At 35.5% G+C, this 16,929-nt stretch overlaps 2 protein-coding genes and 1 long non-coding RNA gene across 4 annotated transcripts; 1 reads left to right on the top strand and 2 right to left on the bottom strand.

The window, feature by feature from the left end:
* Nucleotides 1-3,848: 3,848 nt before the first annotated feature.
* LOC140038878 (magnesium transporter MRS2-I-like) lies at nt 3,849-7,614 on the bottom strand. Of its 2 annotated transcripts, XM_072084432.1 has the most exons (11): nt 7,265-7,613; nt 6,968-6,997; nt 6,578-6,731; nt 6,375-6,496; nt 5,828-5,902; nt 5,035-5,268; nt 4,907-4,951; nt 4,658-4,702; nt 4,531-4,560; nt 4,283-4,402; nt 3,849-4,159 (listed from the first exon to the last, which is right to left on the bottom strand). In XM_072084432.1, exons 1-11 carry the CDS (start codon nt 7,565-7,567, stop codon nt 4,073-4,075), a joined length of 1,245 nt encoding a protein of 414 aa, XP_071940533.1. In that variant the 5' UTR covers nt 7,568-7,613; the 3' UTR covers nt 3,849-4,072. The 2 variants fall into 2 exon arrangements, with proteins under 2 accessions (XP_071940533.1, XP_071940534.1); XM_072084433.1 differs by lacking the exon at nt 6,968-6,997 and having other exon boundaries at nt 7,265-7,614.
* Nucleotides 7,615-8,838: 1,224 nt separating this feature from the next.
* LOC140038877 (putative disease resistance protein At1g50180) lies at nt 8,839-12,422 on the top strand. Its single transcript, XM_072084431.1, has 2 exons — nt 8,839-10,084; nt 10,357-12,422. The coding sequence occupies exons 1-2, from the start codon at nt 9,043-9,045 to the stop codon at nt 12,144-12,146; spliced, it is 2,832 nt and encodes a 943-aa protein (XP_071940532.1). The 5' UTR covers nt 8,839-9,042; the 3' UTR covers nt 12,147-12,422.
* A 2,049-nt stretch (nt 12,423-14,471) lies between these two features.
* On the bottom strand, nt 14,472-15,548 carry LOC140038603 (uncharacterized). Its single transcript, XR_011842181.1, has 3 exons — nt 15,513-15,548; nt 15,179-15,208; nt 14,472-14,651 (listed from the first exon to the last, which is right to left on the bottom strand). It is a non-coding gene; the product is annotated as an uncharacterized lncRNA (long non-coding RNA).
* Between the last annotated feature and the right edge of the window lie 1,381 nt (nt 15,549-16,929).

Below are 16,929 nucleotides of genomic sequence, written 5' to 3'. Positions count from 1 at the left end.
TTAATGCTAGTTTTCGAGGGAAGGCAGTTACCATCCTCAAGTAATTCCTCCATAAAAAAAAGGCAATAAACAAATAAAAGCTGTTGTAAATTGGTGCAAATATAAACTGTCTAAAATAAAGTCTTCCTCGTATAAGCTGTACTAGGAAACATTGGATCCAGTAGGCCTGCAATATCATCGCTAGCATCGACCTTCAGCATGTGAAGTCAATGCTACATTTGAATATTTGATGATATATAATAGAACGTGAGGAGTGACTTCAGCAATTTTGTTAGCCAAAACGAAACGGTTGAAAGAGTTCTGTCAAATGAAAAAAAAAAAGAAGAAAAGTCAAGGATTCGGTGTTACTTTTGCTTTCACCGTTGATTTGAGAACTGTTTTGATGAATAATTTGCGAACAACTTAAAGTTTCTAGCCTGTAGTGATAATCAGAGTTGAATGCATCTAAACACTTTTTTTACCATAAAAAAAAAAGTGTTTGGATACAAAACTTATCCCAAAAAATATTTCGCTTGCATCATAAACACATTTTTTTTAAGTTGCATCATAAACAAATCAATATATATTATTGCATCCTATTTGTGTGCCTTTATCTATATATATATATATATATATATATATATATATATATATATATATATATATATATATATATTCATTTTCTCCAAAATATATATATCAACAAAAATAATGATTTTCTGAAAAATATATATATTGACAAAAATTTTGTGCATATCTAATAAATATAAATCAATTGTGCCACTTTGTATTAGCTTCCACTAATACGACCAATTGTTTTTAAAAATATAGGATAATTTTCCTCTATTTCAAAAATGTTACTTCGATAATATTTGTTAACTACTAAATTATTAATTTAAAGCTTTTGCATTTTAAGATTGAGTAACATAACATAAATGTGGTCAATAGAAAGTGATGATTAATTGTGTGCCTTTTTATATATATTTATTTTCAGCAAAATATATATATCGACAAAATATTGATTTTCTGAAAATTATATATATATCGACAAAAATTTTGTGTGTATCTAATAAATATAAATCAATTGTGCCACTTTGTATTAGCTTGCATTATACAACTAATTGTTTTTAAAAATACAAGATAATTTCCCTCTATTTCAAAAATGTTACTTTGATAATATTTCAAAAATTAAAAATATAGCACTGAAAACCAAAATAAAAAAGACAAACTTTTCTCTAAAACTATAAAAAATATAACCAAACAACTAGAAATTTACATACAAATACTTAAAACCGAACTCCTATATATATAGCAAAAATATACATGATACAACTCAAAAAACAAATATCGCACTGACACATGAATCACAAGACAAATAGTAACACCACAAATATAACAAACAAACAAAACTAGAAAAGATAGACACGATAAAACAATATTAAACAATCTTACAAGCTCAAATAAAATATTAAATATACATATATATACATGTGTATAAATAAATAAATAATAAAAATATAACAAACAAACAAACAAAACCCCAAAAAATATAAACAATAAAAAATTAAACCATTATATCTCCTAAAATAAAATACTAAACACACACGCATATATATATATATATATATATATATATATATATATATATATATATATATCCACACATATTACAAAATATATCGTATACCTATATATATGTATATATTAATACAAAATTCACTACAACTCTGAGTACCATAAAATAAGTCGCATAAACATCAAACAGTAAATATTTAAAAATTCTACTGTAAATTACAGTGATTAAACTCTATAATTTTCATGTGCAATCATTTCCATTTCTTATAAAAAAAATTTATATGCATCACCTTACTTTCAATAATATCCATTTAGTACTAACCTATTAATATGAAATCTATTAGCTCTCAAAATTAATATTATCCTTTACTTATTCAGATTCTATTAATTAAAAAAATACAGCTCTCATCTATTTCAATCACATTTATTCATAACTAAATCAATATCATCTTTACTTATAGAAAAAAACCTACTTAATGAATAAACACATATTTTCCCAAGCTATAGTATCAAATTATTCCAAATTATTAATTTATCTCATCACACAACACCCAAACTATATCAAAATTGGCCAAAAAATATCTATTATCCATTTATTTTTCAACAAACTTCCCATTCTTTTATATCCTTTTCATAGACTTTTCTGTTGCAACAATGCACACTTACTCATCATAGCTATCCAAATTATGAAAATATCATCATCCTAGAATACATGAACTACCAACACCCAAAGTACAATAAATTATAACACTCTCAATGCAATTCTCCACCTAATTTTCCATCCTATCAACTTTAAAAAATTAATATATATTCCATTAATTTAAATAATATTTACTTATCACTATATTAAAATAAAAAAACAAAATTTTTTGAAACCAATATTATCCATCAAATCTGTAGATCGTATTAATTTTAAAAAACACAATACAAATCACATCAATTTTACTATATCTATTTATAAATGAATCAATCCAATCTATCACTTCTCTATCCACTATTCCAACTCTATTATGATACAAAATACTCTAAATCTATGTTATTAAATAAATCTTACATTAACCTAAGTACACTCTCAAATTAGGATGTATATATAAAAAAAAAACACATGCTTTTTGCTTTCCTATTCATAATCTATTTCTTGCACAAACATCTTCTTCATAAATAAACCATCAGTTAGCACTCTTACACTAGATACAATAAATACCAATTTCACATCGCTCTACATTTACATATACTATCTCATATTTGCTTAATCTACAATCACTACTCTAATATTCAACAAAATAATAACCCTCTATTTATGATTCTTTCTACTTTATTTTATATTCCTCATCACTCAACAACCCTATAATATGGGCACCCCGCGGCGGGGTCCAATGCCTAGTAATAGAAAAAGGAGCCCATTATAAAAGTCTTAGAATTATCACCTACTCCAGCAATCGCCTGCACCTTTTTTTTTTTTTTTTTTTTTTTTTTGAGCCGCATGCACTTCCTTCCACAAAAATGTTGCATCTTTTTTTTTTCTTCAAGATTTGACATCCCACTCCCACTCCCACTCGACTTTTATCTTTTGTCATAAGAGACACAATATAAGGTCTCGCATGTAGATTAGTGTCACAAATCTTTTTTGTGCACCACAAGTGAATTGCAAATTTTGTCAAGTGAATTAAGAGTTTTTTTTTTAAAAAAAATTGAGTAATACATTTTAGAAGTTGTGAGATTGGGTTTTTGGTAATAAGCAAGCATATTTTATGATAATAAAACTTTTTTTTGCATGATATGATACCAAAACTTACTACTTGTATAACTAAGCTTACGACTTATTGGTGTCGTGAGAAAGCATTTCAGCACTCTTCCAAAATTTACAATGAGCCCTTTTTCTTCTCAACTAATTTGTTTTATGATTCCTCAAGTGGGCATCTATACAGAAAATTTCTCTTTTCTTGTGCATTACTATAACGAGATGAATAAAGAAGTTGTAAACCACTAAGAAATGAGAGCCAACGAGGATTTCCCTTTTTTTTTAAAAAAAAAAAAAAAAGAAAGAATTTCTCTCCGTTTTTTCATTGAAAGGAGGTCCGGTTCCATTTAACAGTCACTCGATTACTACAAATATTATCCAGATTCTAATTACTTGTCCAATATTTACCATCTGAAATCTTACGAAAGGACTAACTAGCAAGTATGGCAGGCGCCACGCACGAGTCCAAGAAACCAAAAAAAAAAAAAAAATTTTGAGAGAATAGGAGAGAAAGTGGTTATTGAATGTACAGGAAGATGGCAGGAGCTATAGCTTTGAAAGAGTCTCAAATGATCCTTCGACATGATATAATATATAATTGAATACTTCGACATGCTGTTGGGCGCTCCACAGAGCTAATGGCTCAGAATTTGTAAGTTCATACACATATATAGTGGTAAAAATTTGTAGTCTGTGGAAAAATGAGGCAATAATTTTGTTCCACAACTGGTAGAATGCATCCTCTTCAACATGGCATTACTGGATGAATTCTGAATTTCAGGATCCAAGAAGGCCTTTTTTGCGAGCATAGAAAAGGATAACAACAAAAAGGACAGCGCTGAAAACTCCAGGGACGCCGGCCACCTGACTCCGCAGATTAGAATCACCAGAATTAATGCTTGCTCTATCAAACTTGTAACAAATAATGTTCCTGCTAGGAATTAAAGAAGTTGGGAGCACTGTTTTTCTGGGATCAATTGCTCTTACCCATTTAAAAGTATATGCATAACCATTATTCCAGGTATATGGGACGCTCACACTAAATATTCCAGCCACCAAAGAATGAATTGCTATGCTTGCGGCTGCTGCACTCAGGACCAGCTCTATCTGCAGCAAACATTTGAGTGGGAAGTGAAGACATTACTTCTAATTGAATGAAATCAGAATCTACGGACTAAATGCAATCAGAAACTTGAATATGCATTATGGTAGTAATTAACATTCGTTTTCATCACCTGAATGAACTGATTTCGTAGGTTGTCAAGCTGAAGAATCGACAAGAATTAGGCACAGTTTCAGTGCGAGTCCACAATGAGAGTAATGGAAATCAGAGAAAAAGTTCACTTCTCCCACTTTAATTACCTGAATGTTTAAGCAGTCTTCTGTGTTACTAATATATTCACGAAGCTGCAATTTGGACATGACTATTAGTCGTAAATCACAAGAAATGCTAACAAAAAGTTGAATAACTGGAAAAAGAGAAAATGCAGCGTGTCGTTAAGCATCATCCTGACTCTGAGGATGACTACAGCATCCTCAACTTTTTTATGAGGCTCTGTTCGTGGACAGAAATTTTGCAGAAGTACAGAAGAAAGATTTCGTTTTGCATACCGTAGTTAGCCTATTCAACGTGCCATCGATTTGCTTGAAGTTATCCTGCGATATTGTGAAAGAACAGCTCTTCAGCAGCTGTGTTTCAATAGGGACTAATGGGCAGTATTGAAGCTCATTTTTATTACCTCAAGTAGCATCTCAAGCGCTGCAACATCATTTTCATCTCCATGAACGATGACGATGCTTTCCCTACTTGCTTCGGACTGCCTTGAGCTTACTGAAGGCGCAGCAAGAAACAATTTGGCGATATTTGGTATTGATCTGCTTGTTGGTAAAGGTGAACTGGCTACTTTTCTAGACAAGTATAGATCAGCCATGCTATCACCATCATCCAGAAGTTGTTGAAGCCCATCCCTTACCTACAAAAATCAGTTTTTCCAAGAATTATATCTATCTCTCAGAATCACATATTGATAAAAAAAATTAGTGTATATGCAAAAATCTGCAAAAACGTGCATGTGTAGCCCCAAGGCTATAACTACAGGGTTTGGGAAGAAATTTTATGAGATTTTCTATTGCCTTGCAAGGAGTAATGTCCGTGTACTACTAAAAGTCCTTCTGTTATCTAAATTGGAGATTGATTTTGCAGAAACAACTACCAAAACTTGGTAATGACTTAATAGCCCGACTAGCATCTAGGAATCAATCGCGAAGGGATATGACTAAGCAAAATATTCTTCTGTTAGCATACTGTGATCTCCTCTCATAAATATGTACCTTCTTCTATCATCACCTTCCTGTGAACAGCCTTATAGCATGAAAATATCTGCTCAATTCTACAAATCTACCACAAAACTTGTAGGGATGTCACAATTTAGGTTTCTGTTAGATGTTAGGCATGTTTCTAGGTTCTGCCACGCAAGATTTAAGTTGAAAGGAATGCTGATGAAAAGACACAAATGGATAAAAACACACTACCTTTTGCGAGCGGGCAGCCAACCTTGTTATTTGACTCTTTAACTTGCGAATATGATCCAAATGACGGCTATTGATCTGCTATCAGAATTTACGGAATGCACTATGAGGACGAGAAGAATTTTAGATTAACAAAAGCAAGGAGATAGGGAAGTTTAAAAGAGGATCAACTTGAGCCGTCCACACACCACAGAGTACCACAGAGCTTACAAGCTAAAAATGAAACAAAGTCAGAGATTGCTTGAACTTCAAAACAATTCTGGGAAAACTTAAAAGGAAATGCAAGAAGTTTCCTGACACAGAAAAGTGATACACATTGTCTATACAAAAAATGGACTGCAAATCAGAATTTGTTCTAAGAGTCAAACAGGAGTATTGCTTTTTTAAAAGTTTTGCGCAATTGTAATAGTACAGTAGCCGCCCTGGTGAATGATAAAATTAACTTGGAGATCATCGATGATGTGTATTATTCCAGCTATGATTCATAATACAGGGATGGTAACCATGAATTATGGTGGAGGAGATACCAAGAGAACTACAAACTGTTCACCTTGGAGGTAACCAAATCCAAAGACGGGTAGAGTGCAGCCTCGAATTCTGTGGCGCTGGCAGCAAGGTAGCTACATATAGCTTCTAAAGCCACCTCCAGGGCTTTGAATTCAAATGGACAATCTGCAAACATTATGACAGCTATTAGCAAGGAGGTATAGTGCCTCGCATACTTGGAAATCTACTCCGAATTCTAAGTCTCACTACTGTCTTCCCCATCAACTTCAACATCATGTTGTGCAGCTGAACACTGGTCATCCCCTTGATGTCTGTGATTGGCATCCACTGGATTCAATCTCCTTCGAAGTTTCTCAACCACAGGAAGAACATTGTCATCCAGTGGATCTTGGATCAAAACCTGCACGTGTTAGTTATTCCTTTAAATTAAAAATGTTCCAACATTTTGTCAATATCACTAACATAACGTTTGAGCGATAAACGCAAGAATTATCTAAAGCTATTATGAAGTTTATAGAAATCCTGTCTATATTAAGTCCCAATTAGAGAATTCATGATAAGGTGGATGGACTCTTCCTAATTGAATTTTGATTGTTCATTATTGATGTAAATCCAAAAAAGTGTTCTTAAGCTCACCTCCTCTGCTGTAATAATAGCCTTGATATGCTGTCATTTCCCACAAGAAACACCATAAACATCAGAATTAGCACAAAGGTAGAAGGAAGAGCAAAGAACAAAAAAGAAACCTTTTCATTTTTAAACGGTTATGACATAAAATGCACGATCATTTACAAAAGGAAAGGCAAACACATTGCACTAACAACTCATAAATTAAACTGAAACAAAGCTGTCCTTTTCATCGATTCAGGTTGAAATTAACAGGGCCAGTCAATGCAAATTACAGAATCCCAGATGGATAAAGCAACACTCTACCTCCAAATTGAGAATTATGGCTCTTTCTCGACTGAGAATGGTGGAAGGATAGGACAAGAGAGGATCAAGCATGCGAAGATCGCGTGGATGAATTTGTAAGCGGTCCAAAATCTCGTACTTGTCAACATCCAAAATCATTTCTTGACCTGACGCATTCATTAACATCCAGCTCCTTGAGCCAGCAGCCTTCTTCAACAAGTCACCAGTACCACCTCCTCCAGTACTAAATAGTAATGGCCTTGATGGCCCTTCATCAGCTCTGAACATCCTCAAAGTCCCAAACTGAAAAGTGATTATACCCATGTTTCTGCTTATATGTGTATTCTTTTATCTCTCTCATATGCCTGTAGGAAACAAATAATATATATAATCTTGACTTCAACGCGTTTACATCTGCATTGTGTTTAACTGTGGTTGGTGACGTTTGAGATCGTAACATTATCTTTTTTCAAGTACCTACAACAAAAAAATACTATGCAAGTGATTAATCTAAATGAGCATAAGAGTTCACAATACTACAATTAATGCAACCCTCTACACCGTCGTCCCCAGGGATCCAGGGCCGCTTCACTTTGTTTTTGTTTATTTCTGTCCGGCTGATTTAAACCAATATAAATTTGGTATAAGTTTGCACAATTTTGGTGCAATCGTAAAATTTGTCAGTTCATACAAATTGAATTGAACTAGACAGAACTCAATTGGAGAGACTCGTTTCCTGTCCCCAACCACCAATCTTTTCTTCTCCAAATTGGGGGAGTCCTCTTCTCATCTTTATTTTTTTCCCCACAAAATTTTTTTTTTTCACTTGCGGATAATCAGGATCCTAAATTTCTCCTCTCAACTCTAAACTTTTTATTATGTATTGGGTAAATGCAAAATTTCTGCTTTGTCCTCTGTTATTTATATACCGGCCGTATGCCTTAATTTAGTATTCATTGGCTGTGGATAGAAGATTAACTTAAGAACTATCTAAAGCTAAAGCTATGCTGAAGTTTTAAGAAATTCTGTCAATAATTAATTCCCTATGTCCACCCAACAAAAAATAATTCAGCTTCAACAACATTTCAGCCTTGATAAGAAATATGATGAAATATAAGAGAAGGGATGAGTTAGGCGACATGGAGAAGAAAGTGTAAGTAAAAAATTTTGGGTTCAAAATCTCCTACTTATATTAAAAAAAATAAAAAAAAGGATGAAATATACAAAAATCTCGACTGCAATTAAAGTCCAGATGTTGTGGTTAGGAAATTGCATATATCATCATTGATGTAGCTCCGGACCCTCCAGGATAGTCAATCTGGTGGTGTAGTCTCTAGTTAGAACATCTACCAGAGTTCGAACCCTGTAACAAAAATGGGGAATAAACCAACAACCCAAATAAGGGTCAGGCCTGAAGTGGGTTCAAGCCCTTTTTTTTTTGACAAAAAAAAAAAAAATCATTGATGTAGCTCCAAAAATTATCTATAGATCGTACGGACTTATCTTTTAGAAACCATATCCACCACGACCACAGCCGTCGTTTTCTTCCACGGGCATATCCCCCCTTGAAGATAGAAGTTCAATATTCTGAACATGTGGTTTAGGCACTCTTCGTGCTGTACACGGGAAAATAATTGCCTTGCTCAATTATTTCATCTCAACTAACTATTTTTAGAGCCCGCACAAACCAATCTCATACTTGTATTGTTTTGGCTTTGGGTATCCATCGTCCAAGATACAGCTTGTAGGAGAGCAAATTGGAATTAGAAAAAAAGTGGGTTATTGTTTGTTGCACCAAAATGGCTAGCGAAGCTGTCTCCCTTGCTTTGGGAACGGTGAAGGATTTGTTAGCTGAAGAAGCCAGATTCTTGAGCGGAGTGGCGGATCAAGTCAAGGAAGTTGAAGTAGAATTGATAGGGATGCGACGATTGTTGAAAGACGCCGACAAAAAGCAACTGAATGATTCGACTGTCCGTGATTATGTCAGGAAGATCAGGCGTCTTGCTTACAGAACTGAAGATGTCTTGGAGAAGTACGCCGTTGAAATCGAATCCAGGAGAAGGGGCCACGGCTTCCGCAAGGCTTTCAGAAGATTTGCGGGCCTAGTTTCTGAAGGAACGGCTCTTCACAGAGTTGGTTCAGAGATAGCTAGCATCAAAGCAGGAATCAACAGCCTCACCAAAAATCTGCAAACTTATGGTGTCATTGCATTGAGCAGTACTGAGGACGGTCAAAGTTCCAATGCGAGATTGGATCAGAATCAACAGCGGCTGAGACAAACCTATCCCCATCAAGTTGAGGAATATTTTGTTGGGATGGAAGATGATATAAGACAGCTTGTGTCCCTCATCACTGATGAGCGAATTAGATCACATCGAGTTATTTCAGTATATGGGATGGGCGGTCTCGGTAAGACCACTCTTGCCAGGAAGATCTACAAGCACATTGAAGTAGAACGTGCTTTCAAACAGTTTGCTTGGGTTTCGGTTACCCAACAGTGCAATACGATGACTGTCTTTCGAGACCTTCTGAAGCAGCTTGTCCCGGACGAGAGGAAGGAAAGTGTTGAGAAGATGGATGAGAGGGAATTGGTAGGAGAGCTTTATAAAGTGCAGAAAGAGACAAAAAGCTTAGTTGTTCTTGATGACCTGTGGGAAATTGAGGACTGGAAGCGTCTCAGTGTAGCATTTCCATTTGCAGAGGCGGATAGCAAAATTTTGATTACAACTCGGAACCAGAAACTCGCAGAAGTTGAATTCCCCTATCCACTCAACCTTTTGAACGAGGATGAAGGCTGGGAGTTGCTTCAAAAGAGAGCTTTTGCCAAAAGAAATGGCGCAGGTTAGCTTTTCTCTAGTGAAGTACATATATCTGACTTGCATTAGTTAAAACAGAATATAAAGTTTGATGCTTATTCCTATAGATTCTATGCCGTTCATACCTGTATGCATTAGTTTCTGTTAGCCTTTTTTACTTGGCAAATTTAGAAGCATTAGTCTCCAAACCAAGTGGAAATGTTGGGAGAATAGTTACATTTTCACACCCAAAAAAACAAAGGTACATCTTTTTGACAAATTATAGAGACACGTAATTTACATTTTTCTCTCTTGTAGATTCTGAAAGTGATCCACAGTTGGAAGCAGAAGGGAGGGCAATTGTTGGCAAGTGTGGAAACCTACCCTTAGCAATCTCTGCAATTGGAGGAGTTCTGAGTCAAAAGACTTCACTCGAGGAGTGGAAGACAGTGAAGAATGATGTGGATTCGTATATAAGGATGAGTGGAGGTGGCAAAGAAGGGTATGAACCCGTGTTGCAGGTGTTGGCTCTGAGTTATGACGAGCTACCCTACCACTTGAAGCCATGTTTTCTTTACCTGGGGCAATTTCGTGAGGATGAGGACATAGAAGCAGAGATGTTGCATCGAATGTGGACAGCAGAAGGGATGGTCTCAGCAGATCATCGCGGAAAAGGAGAAACTCTGACAGATGTAGCTGAAAGGTACTTGTATGAGATGGCGAGTAGGTCAATGCTTCAGGTGAAGTTCGATGAGTTCTCGACATCCAGAAAGGTTAAGTCATGCTACCTTCATGATCTGATGAGGGAATTCTGCCTGGCCCGTGGAAAAGAAGTTGAATTTCTCAAGTTGCTTGATTTTCGAGGAGGAAATGATCCCTTATCGGATTGTTCTACTGAGCACGACAACAGTACTCCTAGATGCTCCATTCACGTGGAAGGTGGTAAAAAGCATGGTCCGGGTGATGTTGACTCTATGATAAGTAGGGCACTGGAAGCCAGTGGACAGCTGCGTTCTTTAACATTAAGTGGTGGCTGTGGATTTCCTCGAGTAATATTTGATTCAAACAAGTGCAAATATCTAAAGGTTCTCAAATTCGAGGGTTATGATTTCACGGGCAAAGGTTTGCCTAAAGGAATAAAGAAGCTGGTCAATTTGAGGTTCCTCAGTGTAAAGGACAGTATGTTGGATGATCTTCCATCATCCATAGGTCAATTACAGTACCTGGAGACACTTGATATGCGAGTCGGTAATCAGATTTGGGTGCCTGATGTCTTGTGCAAATTGAAAGGATTGAAGCATCTGTATTTTTTTGGGCTTAAAAAAGTCGGAGATGGACAACTAAGTTTTCTTGGCTTAAGTAAGCTGGAGACTTTAATTGGCTTTAACGATGATGTCGGAGACTTGAAACATTTGTCAGGGTTGAATAATCTAAGGTTGCTCCATGCAACTGTGCATATCGGTAAAGAGAAGAACGATCTCCCTCAGATGCTCAATTACTTGAATTCCAACCGACACAAGCTACGGAAGGCTCAATTGGCGATTTTTGTATCTGGTGAAGAAGTAGTGCTTCCTTTTCTAGATCTTTTGTCCTGCCACTGTCTCCACCAATTGACCATAATCGGGGGAAGGTATGAGTTTCAAAAAGTTAAACCACCCCTTTCCCCCTCGAACCTCAGTAAGTTACTTTTGTGGCAGTGTTCAATTGAAGGAGATCCAATGAATTTCTTGGGATATCTTTCCAACTTGAGGAGCCTGACTTTGGCGTATGTGGACTTGGGGGAGAGAAATGTGATGATTATTGATGAAAATGCTTTTCCAAAACTCGTATCTCTGGCGATCATTCGTGTAGGAAACTTAGAAAAGTGGGTGGTGGCTGAAGGATCCATGCCTAACCTATCTCGTCTTAGAATCGACAGATGTGAAGCACTGGAGATGATTCCTGATGGGCTGAGGTTTATTACAACACTCAGAAAGTTGGAAATTAAAATGCCTGAAGAATTCATCGTCCAAAGAATTTATGGGATCGATGGGCGTGGAGGACCGGATCGTGACAAAATCAGTCGCGTCCCCGTCATTAACATTGAATCTTATGGAAGCATGTTATAGAAGCAAGCTTCTTATCCAGCCAACTGATGGCATCTCGAGCGAAGAATCTGCCAGTTCTGTGGATTGCAAGTCTAGCCATCACTGAAGCCGCTGCTTCACTGAAGAATCTTTTATAAAAGTTAAAACCTATTATTATTATTATTATGTAGGACTTACTCCTCCTCTAGGGGCATTTCTATCAGAAGAATAAGTTGGAGAAAAATATAAATTTGTGAAGTCTTGTAAAGTTCATTAATAATTTGGACAGCCAATTATTTGGCCAAATTTATTTGCTGACATCACCATCACAATTTCCAATACACCTTTTTATCTTCCTAATTACCTTTTTATCTCACATACATCACATCACAAAAAGTGCTACAGTAAAAATATCTCAAATAACTTACAATCCAAACACACTAATTGGTACACAATTGAGCTATTCTTCTGATTCTTTTCTTTTTCTTTTTTTTTTTTCCCTTTTTCATGACATAAGCAAGTGAGCTACTCTGGACGAAAGATTTTCTGCAGTCCATACTTAAGTTGGCTTTAAATAATAGTACTAGGGAAGGCAGTTACCAGACTTAAGTAGGCCTGCAATACCATCGCTAGCATCAACCTTCAGCACGTGAAGTCAGTGCGACATTTGAATATTTGATGATATATAATAGAACGTGAGGAGTGACTTCAGCAATTTTTTGTTAGCAAAAACGAAACGGTTGAAAGAGTTCTGTCGAATTCTCCTGTATGCATTTTAATATTAAAAAAAAAAAAAAAAAGTCAAGGATTCAGTGTTACATTTGCACAAAAGGTCGTGCGCATGGAATCTACTGCCAGAACGGTTTTGGTGGGCAATTTACGAGCAACTTATAGTCTCTAGCTTGTAATATCGGAGTTGAACACATCTAAATTTTTTCCTATCATAAAAAAAAAGGGTTAATATTACTATTTTAACTAATTTTATTTAAAATGTTTTCATGTTTTGAACCAGCCGATCATAGAATATAATAGAAAAAAGAGCCCATTATAAAAGTATTAGAATTATCACCAATCGCATATTTTAGAAGTTGTAAGATTGGGTTTTTGGTAATAAGTAAGCATATTTTATGATAATAAAACATTTTTTTTACATGATATGATACCAAAACTCACTACTTGTATAAACTAAACTTACGACTTATTACTTGAAAAAGTTATCATTCACTTGTGGTGTCGTGAGAAAACATTACAACACTCTTCTAAAATTTACAATTGCCCCTTTTTCTTCTCAACTAATTTGTGTTATAATTCCTCAAGGGGGCATCTATACAGAAAATTTCTCTTTTCTTGTGTGTTTGTCCTGCCATAATAAATTGGATAACTACAACGAGATGAATAAAGAGGTTGTAAACCGCTAAGAAATGAGAGCGAATGAGGATTTCCTTTTTTTTAAAAAAAAAAAAAAAAAAATTTCTCTCTGTTTTTTCATTGAAAGGAGGTCCGGTTCCATTTAACAATCACTCGATTACTCCAAATATTATCCAGATTCTAATTACTTGTCCAATATTTAGCATCTGAAATCTTACAAAAAGGACTAACTAGCAAGTATGGCACGAGTCCAAGAAACCCAAAAAAAAAAAAAAAAAAAATCGAGAGATTGGGAGAGAAAGTGGTTATTGAATGTACAGGAAGATGGCAGGAGCTATAGCTTTGAAAGAGTCTCAAATGATCCTTCTGGTTACTCAGAGATGATATAATACATAACTGAATACTTCGACATGCTGTTGGGTGCTCCACAGAGCTAATGTGTCAGAATTCGTAAGTTCATACACATATATAGTGGTAAAAATTTGTATTACTCTTGTGGAAAAAAGAGGCAATAATTCTGTTTCGCAACTGGTAGAACGCATCGCATCCTCTTCAACAAGGCATTACTGGATGAATTCTGAATTTCAGGATCCAAGAAGGCCTTTTTTGCGAGCATAGCAAATGATAATAACAAAATGGATGGCGCTGAAAATTCCAGGGACGCTGGCCACCTGACTCCGCAGATTAGAATTACCAGAGTTAATGCTTGCTCTATCAAACTTGTAACTAACAAGAATGATAGAAGGTTTTGGTGCACGTCTTAATCCATTGTTATGGTGCAGGGAATCTTCAACAGATCCAGTGATGGTTGAAATGACATAAAACCAAGCTGCCAAATGCGAATATATTGCTTAAGATACATCGGATCTGTTACGTACGTTGTCTCATTCACAGCAAAAATAGTGATACCCTCTTTCAAGCGTTTGCTTAAGAAATGCAACAGCAAAAATTGTGCCTCGGCTGATAAAGCAGGGACATACAGTGCCTCACATACTTGGAAATCTACTCCGAATTCTAAGTCTCACTACTGTCTTCCCCATCAACTTCAACATCATGTTGTGCAGCTGAACACTGGTCATCCCCTTGATGTCTGTGATTGGCATCCACTGGATTCAATCTCCTTCGAAGTTTCTCAACCACAGGAAGAACATTGTCATCCAGTGGATCTTGAATCAAAACCTGCACGTGTTTGTTACTCCTTTAAATTAAAAATGTTCCAACATTTTGTCAATATCACTAACATAACATTTGAGCGATAAACGCAAGACTTATCTAAAGCTATTATGAAGTTTGTAGAAATTCTGTCTATATTAAGTACCAATTAGAGAATTCAGGATAAGGTTGATTGGTCAAAAGGTGTCTAGATTGTATAAACTAATTATCAGTGGCCGAGTAAATTGACTTCAAACCGATCCAATGAGTGCTTCTAAAACAAACATATAGAAGCAATTAGTCAATAGATACAGTTGTAGATGTCAATTGAGCAAATAGTGAATAGTGAGTAGATACAACCTAATGTCCCAAATACCCTACGACTTCAGTTTTTCATTTACATCCATTTCAGTCCATACTGTCTATATTCAACACTCTAAATTGCAAAACTGGTGAATCAAAGAGGAGGAGGTCAGCCATGCTATATAAATTGGGTCGGAATGAAAACCTACGCAAAAAAGCTCATATAAAAACACAGAAGTTCTTAAGCTCACCTCCTCTGCTGTAATAATAGCCTTGATATGCTGTCATTTCCCACAAGAAACACCATAAACATCAGAATTAGCACAAAGGTAGAAGGAAGAGCAAAGCACAAAAGAGAAACTTTTTCATTTTTAAACGGTTATGACATAAAATGCACGATCATTTACAAAATGAAAGGCAAACACAAAGCACTAGCAACTCATAAATTAAACTGAAACATGAGCATAGTTCTGAAAAACAGCTAGTAAGTGAAACAAAGTTGTCCTTTTCATCGATTCAGGTTGAAATTAACACGGCCAGTCAATGCAAATTACAGAATCCCAGATGGATAAAGCAACACTGTACCTCCAAATTGAGAATTATGGCTCTTTCTCGACTGAGTGACAGGTTGTCAAAACCTGTGCAATAATAAAAATAAACCTATTTGCCAATTAAAATAACCAAAATCCGATTCCAAGTACTGGAACAGGGACTCTAGGTGTGCAATGGGTTACTTGATTCACCCTGTTTCCGAAGAGTTTGCTTGATCCGATATACCTGAATGGGATGGCTTTTCACAAATAATTATTAATTTGTAAACAAAGTAAGTAGGGTCGTATTCTCAGGGACTGGAGATATTTGTCTCTTTCGAAATCCAAAGTAATACGGGGGGGTGTTTTTGTGTAAACGATGACAATCAAAGGAATTCAAATAAAAATAAATAGCTAACTAGAAATTAAATGACAATTCACTGAAATTAGATTAATAATAATTAAAAGTCTAGTCAAGAAATAACTTCAGCAATAGTTCACCTAATTGATCATCGATGCAAAGGCAATTCCAATTAATTACTAATAAATAGGTTATAACTGCCAAACAATCGATGACAGTCAACCCCTCCTTACTGTGCCGGTGATAAAGGTACGCCCGTTAATCACTACTCTAATTGGGAAATAATCCTAGGTACGCCCGTAAGATTTAATTTCCCAATTGTTTTACGTATTAGAGGAGTCCTATTCTAATCAAATAACGCACTACCAAGATTATTTTAGATTAGCCTGCATATTCCCCTGACACGAACTCAATCATGCCAGTTGTCACTATTTCAAGGTAATTAAACAATTACGGATTTAATGCCCTAAATGCCCTAATTGACAATGGATTACTAAATTAACTAATTATCCGGATCCAAGACAATCAATTAATTAAATAACCATACGCACTGCAATCAGAGAATATGCAAATACCAATAAATAAGCGAAAAAATTAAAATTAAGTCGATTTCATAATTTTAGGCAACACAAAGCATCCGTTATTTCTTGACTAAAAAAAGGGATTTAGTTCATTCTCATGCGAGAGACCCGCGCAAAATTGTAGAGAGATTAGCGGCCATTTTCTTGGAAATTGGGAGAATTTAATTCGCTTCAATCAATGAGAAAAGCAAGCTACAACAATTGATCCAATTCTTTCTAATTGTCCAGACATACAAGAAGAAAACTACTAAGGGTGAAAAGCAGAAGTCACAAGAGCAAAAAACAAGAGAAAAAGGAATTGTCCAATACTTTTCTTTTGCTCCTAACACTCACGAGGGAGGAAAACAACTACTAAGAGTCTCCACTGAAGACGAAGAAGAAGAGTCAAAAGCTAGACACCAGGGAATGATTCAATTCATCCCAATTGCCAATGACGTACAAGAGGTAAGCTACTCAAAAGCTAAATAAAAGAAAAGTCAATAAAAGCAACTAAAAGGTCGTGTTCATCCCCTGTTCCTAATTCTAATTTT

The sequence above is a fragment of the Coffea arabica genome, chromosome 3e, assembly GCF_036785885.1.
Source record: "Coffea arabica cultivar ET-39 chromosome 3e, Coffea Arabica ET-39 HiFi, whole genome shotgun sequence".
In the NCBI taxonomy this organism is placed as follows: domain Eukaryota; kingdom Viridiplantae; phylum Streptophyta; class Magnoliopsida; order Gentianales; family Rubiaceae; genus Coffea; species Coffea arabica.
The sequence above is the reverse complement of the archived record's forward strand: the minus strand, read 5'-3'. Positions and strand labels throughout refer to the sequence as shown.

Coding starts and splice junctions, on each gene's coding strand:
- LOC140038878 (XM_072084432.1), bottom strand. CDS start 7,567: ATGGGTATAATCACTTTTCAGTTTGGGACTTTGAGGATGTTCAGAGCT. Junction 6,732..6,967: donor CTATTATTACAGCAGAGGAG/GTGAGCTTAAGA, acceptor TAACACGTGCAG/GTTTTGATCCAAGATCCACT. Junction 4,952..5,034: donor CGCTTGAGATGCTACTTGAG/GTAATAAAAATG, acceptor ACAATATCGCAG/GATAACTTCAAGCAAATCGA.
- LOC140038877 (XM_072084431.1), top strand. CDS start 9,043: ATGGCTAGCGAAGCTGTCTCCCTTGCTTTGGGAACGGTGAAGGATTTG. Junction 10,085..10,356: donor TGCCAAAAGAAATGGCGCAG/GTTAGCTTTTCT, acceptor TCTCTCTTGTAG/ATTCTGAAAGTGATCCACAG.